Source organism: Taudactylus pleione, unplaced genomic scaffold, assembly GCF_031769625.1.
Source record: "Taudactylus pleione unplaced genomic scaffold, aTauple2 ptg000318l, whole genome shotgun sequence".
Taxonomy (NCBI): domain Eukaryota; kingdom Metazoa; phylum Chordata; class Amphibia; order Anura; family Myobatrachidae; genus Taudactylus; species Taudactylus pleione.
In genome coordinates, this window is record NW_028284719.1 from 2961571 (window position 1) to 2972109 (window position 10539).

At 40.0% G+C, this 10539-nt stretch overlaps 1 protein-coding gene across 1 annotated transcript; it reads left to right on the forward strand.

Annotated features, from left to right (window-relative positions):
* Positions 1-3111: 3111 nt before the first annotated feature.
* Positions 3112-10092, forward strand: LOC148509653 (nicotinamide N-methyltransferase-like). The gene is made up of 4 exons (XM_088442931.1): positions 3112-3259; positions 3659-3866; positions 5174-5588; positions 9913-10092. The coding sequence occupies exons 1-4, from the start codon at positions 3112-3114 to the stop codon at positions 10090-10092; spliced, it is 951 nt and encodes a 316-aa protein (XP_088299057.1).
* The last annotated feature ends 447 nt before the right edge of the window (positions 10093-10539 follow it).

The following is a 10539-nucleotide window of genomic DNA, read 5'->3' on the forward strand; positions in this document are numbered from 1 at the left end:
CAGTGATAGCATAGCGCTACATGGCGTATGGCTTGGTGCCACAGATCCCATTGTAACCCCCTCCATTTCTAAACCATCGCAGCCACCGTAGCGCCAACCGTGTAATACAGAGAGCTCTCTCTCCTACAGATCCCACTACTACCGTACTTAGTGTGCAAGGTTGGAGCAGCATCACCAATGTCATCAGTTTGGGATGCAATGCTGTTTTGAACACAGAGCGCTCTCTCACAGACGGAAAGCCCTCTCAGACACAGTCCAAGGGACGCAGCCATAGTGCGCGAGGCTGAGACCGCATATGCGTTGTCGCATGTTTGTGTTTTGCGGTTTCTGGGCGCACAGTTTGTGATGCAGAGGCCTGTCTCACATTCTAGCCAGTAGTTTCACTAACAGTTCCTGCAGTTATGAAATCACTATTCTGTGGTGCTTAATTGTAGGGCACCGTCACTTTTGAATATTCAGTACAGGCACATTCATAGTGGCACACTAGTTGTCCTAGCAGACGGGGGATGGTGTCTTTTGGCAATGGTGACAATTCGTAGCATTTTTCAGGATACTAGGGCAGAGCTGACTGCTTACTGTAAATGGATTAACAAAGCTTCCTTTATTATGGTAATGTGAGGCTCTTGGCTTGCTTTGGGGGAAGGGACCTGATGCACTGTGTATGACTCTGGGCCCACTGGGCATGTGCCAGAAATCCCATCACAACCCTCCTACTGGGCATGCGCCCACCAGAGATGGAAATGCAACAGAATACAATACTGTACCGACTGCAGTAATACAGCCAACTGCGCATGCTCAGTGATAGCATAGCGCTACATGGCGTATGGCTTGGCACCACAGATCCCATTGTAACCCCCTCCATTTCTAATCCATCGCAGCCACCGTAGCGCCAACCGTGTAATACAGAGAGCTCTCTCTCCTACAGATCCCACTACTACCGTACTTAGTGTGCAAAGTTGGAGCAGCATCACCAATGTCATCAGTTTGGGATGTAACGCTATTTTGCGCATCAAACGCACAGTCAGCTTTGAACACAGAGCGCTCTCTCACAGACGGAAAGCACTCTCAGACACAGTCCAAGGGACGTAGCCATAGTGCGCGAGGCTGAGACCGCATATGCGTTGTCGCAATTTTGCGTTTTGCGGTTTGTGGGCGCACCATAGCCACAGTATGAAATCACTATTCAGTGAAATACAGTACAGTACAGAGCCCTCTCTGGGTACTACAGTGTCCAGAGCAGACAGTGACAAAAAAAAAATATACAGTACGGTACAGTATATTCTTTTCCAGGGATCGAACCCCGGACCATAATTCTACCAAAGATATCACCTAACCACTAGCCCACACGACAGCTACAGTACAGTGAACCACAGAGAGTGGCCTCATCCTTGTGCACTCCTCCCGCTGCTGTTTTTAATTAAAAAAAAAAAAAAAATTTAATGCATCCCATATCAGTGAAAACTGTGCATGCATCTAATTATTCTACAGTATCGGTTATACCGTGACAACAACTCCGGCAACTTCTCTACTATTCAGTTACTGCACCGTACCGTATGTACAATACAGTATGTGCAGTGATTTGTACAGTATATTATGCGACATTAAAAATACAGTATGGGTTGTGCGTTCATGCAAATGCTGTGAATATGATAGACATTCAGTACAGTGGAGCACTCACCACCCAGCGGTTAAGCACTATATTACATGCAATTACAAAAGTGGAGCACTCGCCACCCAGCGGTTAAGCACTGTATTACATGCCGTACCATATCCTTCGTTGAGGAATACCACGGTATTCCACAAGTCCATGGCACGACTCAGATGCCTGCACGCCACGCCACAAGTCCGTGGCGTGACTCACGCCACGCCATGAGCAACAAAATAGCTAGGCAGATCTGTACATTCACGACCATAACACCCAGATAAGCAACAATGCAAAGCAATCAAGTGTTAGGTGCCCTGGTAGAGAGTAAGAAGTAGATGAAGGTATAGTAAAGAGATGCACTAGAGGGTAGAGGGCCCTGCTCATAGGAGCTTACATTCTAAGGGTCTAAAATGACCTGACCACTAGCCGTGATAATACAATTCTATTAAACTCTATATAGACATAGAACACTACACCTCCAACATGACCTGACCACTGTACATGATCATAATACACTTCTATTACACCATATATAAACATATATAAACATAGGACACTACACCCCCAACACTGGACATGACCATAATACAATTATATTACAATCTATACATACATAGGACACAATACTCCCAACACGTCCTGACCACTGGATAGAATCACTTTTATACTCTTTCATGACATAAGCCACTGCATCACAAAACATGACCTGATATTAAAATGATCATACAGTCATTCTATTCTAATACAATCTCTACAGATATAGAACATTAAACCATTAAACCATGCACTTTCCAGAATGAGGCCAGAAGTATATGCTGATGACTGTGAAAATAATTACACTTGTTCTCCCTTTACTTTTATTGCAGGAAACATCCCGGTCAGATCAGAACACATTGCAGTATCTGGAAGATGAATACATTAAATGCTGCTTCTTCTATTTTTAGTCCATCATTAGTTTAATAAATATACGGTAAATGCCACTTCATAAAACTGGTTCTCAGGCACTGGGCAAACTTTGTGATGTCATATAAATAAAATATAATAATAATAATAATAATAATAATCATAATAAATGGAAAAAAGGTGCTATAACCGGTAGTATCCACTCAGATTATGTTTATTTTTATTTAAAGACAAATAGCTAATGGATCTGCATAAGCTTACTAAGAGTGTAGAGGGTTAAACATATATAGAATCAAATCAAAATATTGATGATTCATATCACATTGTAGCAGTGTGACATTATCACCTGGTTAGGTCAAATATTTAATCATCATTAATAATTGTCCGATAAGATCTCTGCACGTAGTGATACATTTAAAGTCAACTATGTATAAGAATATTCCAATGAGAGTAAATAACTTTATTATTCTACTGTATATAAAGAGAACAGCCATACATATTACTATACGGCTATAGATACAGATCAGAGACTCATCCCGTCCTGTGTGACAGAAGACAAGAGAATGGAAGCCAGACCCAAGTTTAAGCTTTATCATGTGCATGGGATGGATTCAAGGGACCACCTTCAAAGTTACTTTGAGGCAGAAAGTGCATTCAGAGATGAGACAGTGGTATTTGTAATGGAGAAGCTTCATAGTGCATTAGTAACAGGTGTGTATTCAGGATAAATTGTTGCCCCAGATATATAACATGGTTATTCTAAATTAAAAAATGGGTGACTTTAAATTGTACAGGGATAACGACATTTTTCCTTTGCTGTGCATAATGGGAACAGGTGAAACAGGTGAAACTGCTCACAGAGAGATATTAGCTATAGACATTTCCATGTACACAGCATAGAAATGGCAGCAGGCTTGGGAACCATAGCAATTGGCAGCAATTATTTCATTGGCATAGATGAAGGCACCCAGTATTATGCCATGACACATAAATCATGAAATCCATTCCACTATGTGACCAATGCTGGGAAACACATTATCTTTCTTTACTGTTAACACACTGTAACTATATAGAATGTTACATTTCTTCTTATCTGAATCTTCCCTGCAGGTCGTATAAAAGGAGAAACTATGATTGACATCAGTGTCGGATCCATCGTTCATCAACTTTTTGTTATCAGTGAATATTTTAAAGAGATCACTATACTAAAATTAAGAGAGTCCTGTATTATGGAACTCAACAAATGGGTGAACACCCGCACTGGGGCTTTTGATTGGAGCCATGCATCTCAGATTGTTACCGGGCTGGAAGGCATCAGGTAAAATATAATTTTAACCACTTTACTGGGTAATATATTTACAAAAATGTCACCAAAATTATAGATTTTTTTATTATCAAATTATGTCAATAATAATAGCTGCTTAAACTTGATTCAATATATATGTATTTTTTAACAAAAATACAAAAAGTTTATAGTAAATAGCTATTATTTACATGATGTGATAGAAACAAAATCAAACATTTTGGGGAAATTTTTTGAAAAAATAATATTATAGTTTCAAAAAACTACTGTATTAGCTTTAACATATTTTACACACATCATATTGATTATATATATATATATATATATATATATATATATATATCAGAATGTCTGTCCCATCTCCTCAGTGTGCACACAGTAGAAGAGAGATGGGATAGACCTAGAAGAAGATGATCAGTTGCCATGAATAAGGTAAGTATGGAAGCCAGGGAGGAGGGATGGAGAAGCAGAGGGGGATGAAGCTGCAATGACTGAGCTATGGCAGAGCAGCTGGGGGTTCAGACAGAGTGGAAGGTAGGGGAAGGAGTGGATTGTGGGGCAGAAACAGAGTTGTCAACTATATTCTAACAACATATATATATATATATATATATATATATTGCATATTTTGGGTCCAATATAAGTACCTCCCATGGTGTTTTGGTGTAGTTTGTCTCAAGACAGCCTGAGGGGAGGGAGATTAGGTTAGTTAGGGGTCTATTTACTAAGCAGTGTTAGGAGAAGTGAAGAGTGAAAATTGATAAGGTGCCAGCCAATTAGCTCCCAACTGTCATTTTTCAAACACAGCCTGTGAGATGGCAGTTAGGAGCTGATTGGCTGGCACCTTATCACTTTTCACTCTTCACTTTTCACTTCTAACACTGCTTAGTAAATAGACCCCATAGTCAGAAGGATGCGACCACACCAGGAAAGTGGTAAAACATATAAGAACATAGAGGATGAGTCAAATGAATATTAATCATAACAAAAACACAACTTAAAGGAAAACTCTTTTTTAGTATTGAATGAAGATCAAAAAGTTAGATAATAGTGATTTTTTCCTAGTTGGTGGCTGGTATTTTCCATATTCAACAGTTCCAATTGCAATCCATGGAAGAAAACATTAATTAAGATTCCTTACACATAAAGACACTTAAACAGGTAGAGAATTCATACAAAATGTATTGATATTTACAATAAAAGTATTTATGCTCTTTGAGATGATTTGTTTTTGTGGATGAGGTATAAACAACTGAAGTGAAACATAATTCTGCAATGTTAGTTAAATATATTATTATATAATATAATGGTTTGTTTTTTAGTGTCAAAGAACAGGAAAAGGAAGAAAAGTTAAAGGAAACCATTAAATGCATTGTGAAAATTGAGTTCAGCAAAGAAAACCTCACGGATCCGATGCTGTTACCACAAGCCGACTGTCTGCTCACAGCGTGGGTGCTGGATGTTGTTAGTCAGGACCAACAAGAATACATCAGAAACCTGAGGAAGATGTCAAAGCTGCTTAAACCTGGGGGACATCTTATTGTCTTTGGGGGCTTAAATACCACATATTACACTGTTGGTAATGAAAGGCTGCATTTTCTTGATTATGATGAAAGTTTTGTAAGAAAGACCCTCACCGATGAAGGATTTGTAATTGGTTCCTGTGAGTTACTTGATACAAAAGTTGAGAGTAGTCTCACAGATTATAAGCAATTGATGGTTCTTACTGCTGTCAAAGTGAATTTTTTTTAGGAGCAGCTGCCGTTGGCTGGAAGATTCCTTCAAAAGCTTTTAATATCCAACAATATAATTGAGATATCCTTACCTTCTATAGCACTCAGGCATTATTTAATCATGCAGACAGCTCATATAATGCAAAATAGGTAAAGTGTATATAAATCAAAGTACTCTACATTATATGATGACTATTTGTTCTCATCTTTCTTGAAATATAATCCAAAATTCTAATATATAAATTGTTGAAATGTTTTCATTTTGTATGTTTTTTTTATTGGTGCTAATACTATGAAAAAAGCTATTAGTACTCACCGAAACTGCTGCAGATCATGTGGCCAGGTTAGTGTCTCCTAGGTCTATGAAATATTTGGAATGGAATTGTCTGGTGATACAAAGTCCTCGTAGGACAGTTACACTATACCAGTGATTAAGGTAGAAGAACATCCTGTTTCTAGAGGGAAAAGGTGCCGATATTTAGTACAGTCAAATATTAAGTGAAAGATATTTGCATTTGTATAACTTAACCTATTCTAATCACTATATTTTCAAATGGGATTGCCCCCGGTCACAATCCACACTGCAGAATGGCGGCAAAGGATTTATGATAGGCATAAAAATACAGACGCCTATCATAATTTTGATGCTGCAATTCAGGATGATGCATGCCCGAATGAGGTACAATAATTCCAGGGCACCCATCCTCTTTGCAGCAGGGGGGGAGGGTTAGATTTAGGGCAGGAAGTGGGGTTAGTGTTAGGTTTTGGTATGGGAGGTTAGGGTTAGGCACCCCCAGGGAGAGGTTAGGGTAAGGCACCCCCACGGGAGGGTTAGGTTTAGGGAGCAGTAAGTGTGGTTAGTGTTTGGCATCCCCAGGGGCTGGTTAGGGTTAGGCACCCCTAAAGATGGGTTTGGTTTAGGGGGGGAGAGGGGAGGGTTAGATCACTTACCTGCCGCTGTTGGGAATTCCTGCTTTCAGGATCATGACACATGTCAGAATATTTTTGGTGTGTAAAAGGAAACCAGAAAACCTGGAAGAAATCCATGCAAGCACACAGAGAATATACAAACTCCATACAAATAGAGCCATTGCTAGAGTTGAACCCATGACCTTAGTGCAGTGAGGCAGTAATGCTAACCATTATACCAGCTGTGCTGCCCTGGTAATGGAGAAGAGCTTAAGCAAAGTTGGATTGTATATAGCTCAAAAGCCATTTAGTGTAAGCTATAAATTGGTAGCAGTGCAGGGATGCTGAACAGCTTTATATCACGTAAAAGCCATGTCTCAAGTAGAATAGACTCACCCCATGTCACTCTCACACAGTAAAATCAAGATGGCCCCTGCACATATTCAGTAGTTAGCTTGCTGGCCATCTTGGGTCAAAGCATGAAGCCTCCCTGGAGAACAGGAAGACTGGAGTCTGAACAGTAATGCACTACTCTTTTAATACATATTTGGATACCTGTTTTCAGACTTAATAAGTTTATTTACTGAGCACATGTATCATATAATGAAGCCTTTCTGCTATTGGAATCCATAATTTATTATTAAAGAGTATAAACTTTAGTATCCAGTGACAGATAGCATTGATTACATCCCTATGCCAGATCTATCCATCATTATTATTCTGGTTTTACTATCCTATATAACTCCAAAATACCTAATTTATTCTCAAAGTGTCTGAAGAAGCAGACAGTGTCCAGTAAAACATTTTGTCCTTAGAGGGGATACTTACCCCCATCCTTACCTATTTTCAGACTTACCATAAAATCCCTTTAATCTAGAACACATATGAATTACACAGGTTCTGTGGCTGAATTCAGGCATTCAGGCCTGGCTTTAATCAGCCACAAAACCTATGTACAGTATATCATAGGTGTGCCAGATTAAAGGGATAGAATGGCAAGCCTATATATATTTAATATATTGTATTATTTTAACTAAATTGTTATTTTAAATTAATTGTAGCTTTGAGTAAAGATGGCTAGTTCTACTTTGGCTCAGATTTTCCCGCCAAGTTCTCATCTCAGAATGAGGCAAATTTCAACTTTCATGGACAATGCAGTGTCTGAAGGTGAGATCATAAAGATGATCCGCCTCAACCATAACAACTTAATAAACCTGTATGACCTTGTGAAAACTCAGTTTGAGCCAAACACTGCCTGGTATGGTATTAGGTCTGCAAAAGCTGCTTGTTATTTTGCACTTTTTTGCCACTGGGAACTTTCAGTCTGTCACAGCTAGGGTAGTTGGAATCTAACAAGTAATCTTCTATTATCTGACACAGTTCATGGCAGCCCTGAAGACCCACTCCTACACCTGTTTCTGCTTCCCTAGCCAGGATCAAGGTAGCTTTTATAGGCTTACACGTATGCATAATGTTCATGGAGCTATAGACTGCATACACATTGGCCTAAGGCCACCTAAGAATAGGGAGGAGATATATCTAAATAGGCACTATGTCTATTCTACAAATGTATAGGTGGTGTGTTATGCAAAAACAAATCTAATTAGTGTTGTAATAGGCTATCCTAGGTCCTGCCACAATGCCCCCATCCTCAAACATTCATCCTTCTATGATAAGTTTGCTAGAGGGATGGCCTCTGGGTATGTACACATTAATGTGTTCCCTTACAGACAAAACAGCTTTAAATATTATTGTTGGTATATCATTCAACTGCTATTGTTTTGTGGCCTTACATGTGATTTTGGCTATGACTTTTGCTCCTGGCTTCTTACTCCATTGTTGCTTCTGGATACTGCTACTGAGCATAAGTGTAATGATGCACACAAAACCACTAGATCATTGATATGACACACTTTTGGCCTTTTACAAAGTTGGTTCAGGTGTCTTAACAATTCTGGTGTGATTTTGCTATATTCACCATTCAAAGTGGCCAATATTGTACTCTGCTGCTGTCTACTGAATAATTTGGAATTACATCTGCCTTCTCCTACAGAATATACAATATACAGTGAGCAGGTAGGGGTATTCTTACCATGGTTCTTTAAAATAACATGAAAAAAGCCCACAGGAAAATTACACTCAGAAATAACCCCATTGTCATAAATGCGCACAACAAAAATGCGTACATGGAAAAATCCCCACATGGAAAATTACCCACACAGAAAATTCCTCACACAGAAAAATGCCCACATGGAATAATGCTCACAAACAAACATATTAACATGGAACATTGCCCACACAGAAAATTGCTCACACAGAAAAAAAGGTCCACACAAGGTAAGTATATTTAGTAAATTAGTAGTATAAATGTATATATTTTTACTGTATCTCTACATTTGGAATATGTAGTTTGTGTTATAGTGAAATATGTAGTATGTGTAGTTTATTTGGAAATACTGTGTTCAATGTATAGTGTAATTGGTAATAGGAGTCATTATAGGCCAATGGCTTCTTTGTTTAAATGTTTTTTTATATGTTTAAAGTAGCCTATTGTAAGCAGTCCCCTATCCTAGTTTTAATAGGATAACTAGTCAACAGGTTATCTCTGAGCTGCATGTAATCTGATCACACATCCCATTGTTTATAGGAACCCAGACACCATTGTCCCTTCTATGGGAATGATTCCTGGACTGCACACCCTGAATATATATATAATGGGAGATGCTACCTGATGAGACTAATTGCAGGCACAGAAACAGACAAATCTCATGTGCACAACTCCAAATTACTGATAATATATAACTGCAATAAATAAAATTTTGCAATCAATAGAGGTTTTTAGCATAATCATGGCCAAGATTATGGGCCTACTTAACATATCCAGGTAACCTCTTTAGGGTAGGTCCCTATCATACTAGGACTCAAATCCAGAGCACAGGATACCCCCAAAATAGCCCAACTAAGCCAACCCAGGGCACTGCCATAGTAAGAAAAGTGCAGTGTAAAGAGATAGTTAAGAGCAGCCACCCCCTCCCCATGGATGCTGCTGCATGTGTTTGGGTGGTCTGCAGATCGCCTGTACACACTTGCTGATGGTCAGATATGTCTGCAGATATGTCTGTCCATCGGCTGAGCAGCACAGCCAATGCCATATGTCAGCGAATAACGTAGTTCACAGACATATCGTTGGTACACACTGGCTAACGGGCACAAGATATACTGGCCAATCAATACATTGGCCAATATATCTGTAAGTGTGTACCCAGCTTAAGGGGGAAACATGAGCTAGGATTAGGAGAGGGATAATAAGGTCTACCGTGGAGGGTCAAGTTAGTCAGTCACAGTCCCTAAGCTAAGAGGTGAAGCTCTGCTAGAGAAACTTTATGATACCCATTTGAGTGGAATCATTTGAACTTTAGCTTGTGCCATCTATTGTGGAACCTGCTGCAGCAGTGAAGTGTTGCTACATTCCTGTTTCACCCTACATTGACTCATCGTCAGTCTATGCCTCGCCACTGGACTTTATTGGACTGATTGAAGTTCTTGTTGATATTTACTATTGTGTTACATACCATGCTGTGTACAAACCTGCTGGATAAATAAAACTTTTTGACTTTTTAAAATAACACTATGTCTGAGTGATCAACGAACACTATGGCCCTCATTCAGAGCCGTACGCTCTGAGCAGAGCGCACGGTCTGAATGAGGGCCGGGCTCCATTTTCATGGAGCGTCCTCCTGGACGCTCGTATAGCTGTGGGTCACCACCCACAGGCTATACGAGCGTGCATTGTGATGGTCGCGATGGTCGAGACCATCGCGACCATCGAATTTGCGAGCCGGAGCCTGCGGTTGAGGTTTTCAACCGCAAGCTCCGGAGTGATTTTGGCTCTATCAGAGCCAAAATCACTCCCACTGACATCACTAGTGATGTCAGTGGGCCGGCTTCTGACGGGAGGCGTTCCCGTGGGAACGCCCCCATCAGGGAGGCACGCCCCCGGCACGCCCACCAAAGGGAGCATGCTGTCAATCAACATTGACAGCACG

Excerpts from the sequence above, each read along its gene's own strand:
- LOC148509653 (XM_088442931.1), top strand. The coding sequence starts at position 3,112 with ATGGAAGCCAGACCCAAGTTTAAGCTTTATCATGTGCATGGGATGGAT. Across the intron at positions 3,260-3,658 it reads TCATAGTGCATTAGTAACAG|GTCGTATAAAAGGAGAAACT; the intron begins GTGTGTATTCAG and ends TCTTCCCTGCAG. Across the intron at positions 3,867-5,173 it reads ACCGGGCTGGAAGGCATCAG|TGTCAAAGAACAGGAAAAGG; the intron begins GTAAAATATAAT and ends TTTGTTTTTTAG.